Below are 1,458 nucleotides of genomic sequence, written 5' to 3' on the forward strand. Positions count from 1 at the left end.
TGGCAATAATTTAAGAATGACCACATTTGAATTTAGTAAAATTATTCAAAATGTTGAAACAACTTAGAATATTAGTAACTAGATAGAAAAAATGTTTCTAATTTTCTGTGGGAATTGGAATCTAAAAAAAAATTTTGTAGAGCAATTAAATGGAACTTCAAATAGGCACACACCATACATATAGAGATAAATCCATGAATGAACTGGTGTACATGTGTGGCAAGGAAACATGTCTCAAGGGAGAAGTCCAAAAACAAGAGACTAGTTTCTGGACTAACTCTAGTTTGCCTAAGCTATCGCCAAGCTGGACTGCTGTTAGCTGCTCCCTCAACATGTTGGATGAGGCGCTGCACTGTGTCAGATACAGCACCAGGTCCCGTTGCTTCCAAAACTGAATCCAACTCTTCAGGGTTGATGTCAACGCCGTGTTTAGTATCTGCAAAAAATACGTTCACATAAAAAATAAAACAATAAAGCCTTCCAAGGATGAAATTCTTAAAGGCCAATTATTAATTTCATTCTCAGTTAACCAGAATTCTATGATAAACATTCATGTGACAACGAATACGATTTATTGAATGAATTTTACATCTACTCAATCAGGTTATTAGATGCAATGAAATAAACTGATTTAATATTGGAAGATGAGTTCATAAATATTCTTATATCCAAATAGGTATGATAACAATTTGATGATCAATTCACTGTCAAAACTTGCTTCGATGATAGCCCAGATTCTTGCTAAGCCAAATAAGAGTAAACCTAAGGGTTTTGTTCACTCGAGTGAAAGAATGCAGTGTATGATTCTAAAAATGATTTAAAGGATGAAAAACAACATGTGAATAAGACAAACATTCAATATGAATATCAGCAAACTTGCATGAAACAAAACAAGCACTAAAATCAAATTCAATGCAATCCACAGAAATATTGATTTGTTGAAATTGGTATTGTATGAGTGCTAGGAGTAGAGAAAATACCACTTACCTGCATGATTGATGAAGGTGTTTTTTAACCTCTCAAGCTCCTCTTGTAAAAATTCTATTTTGGTTTGTAACTTGTCGTTTTCTTCCTTTAGCACCTTCACTCTGCCCTCCATTTCTGTGGTGCGGCTTTTAGCTTTCATTCGAGACTTCTTTACTGCCTGGTTGTTACGATTGCGTTTTCTTAGAATAATAATTTTAGCATTAGCTTTGGTTTGCACACATATTAATGAGACAACATAGTATGTATCAATATAAACAGTAACAAATAACATTGGGAACAAAATAGTTAAATATGAAAATTTAAGTAAAGAATTTCACTAGTTTAATAAATTCATTTTTCAACCATGACATGGACTAACTTTCATTATGAAAATTTATGAACTTACTCTTTGTATGAAGGGCTGTCAGAGTTGTCTGATGTCTGCCTGTCATTAGAATTGGCACTACGACTGCGGCCTCTGATAGGAGACAT

General features: G+C 33.6%; 1 protein-coding gene across 1 annotated transcript; it reads right to left on the reverse strand.

Annotated features, from left to right (window-relative positions):
• Positions 1-293: 293 nt before the first annotated feature.
• LOC108676143 (CCAAT/enhancer-binding protein gamma) lies at positions 294-1,458 on the reverse strand. The gene is made up of 3 exons (XM_018164187.2): positions 1,373-1,458; positions 988-1,166; positions 294-436 (listed from the first exon to the last, which is right to left on the reverse strand). The coding sequence occupies exons 1-3, from the start codon at positions 1,456-1,458 to the stop codon at positions 294-296; spliced, it is 408 nt and encodes a 135-aa protein (XP_018019676.2).

Source organism: Hyalella azteca, unplaced genomic scaffold (assembly GCF_000764305.2).
Source record: "Hyalella azteca isolate HAZT.00-mixed unplaced genomic scaffold, Hazt_2.0.2 contig12444, whole genome shotgun sequence".
NCBI classification, from domain to species: Eukaryota; Metazoa; Arthropoda; class Malacostraca; order Amphipoda; family Hyalellidae; genus Hyalella; species Hyalella azteca.

Bases quoted from the DNA above. Each gene is read 5' to 3' on its own strand.
- LOC108676143 (XM_018164187.2), bottom strand. From the start codon at position 1,458: ATGTCTCCTATCAGAGGCCGCAGTCGTAGTGCCAATTCTAATGACAGG. The intron at 1,167-1,372 runs GTAAGTTCATAA...TATTATTCTAAG, and splicing joins GACAGCCCTTCATACAAAGA to AAAACGCAATCGTAACAACC. The intron at 437-987 runs GTAAGTGGTATT...TATTTTTTGCAG, and splicing joins CACCTTCATCAATCATGCAG to ATACTAAACACGGCGTTGAC.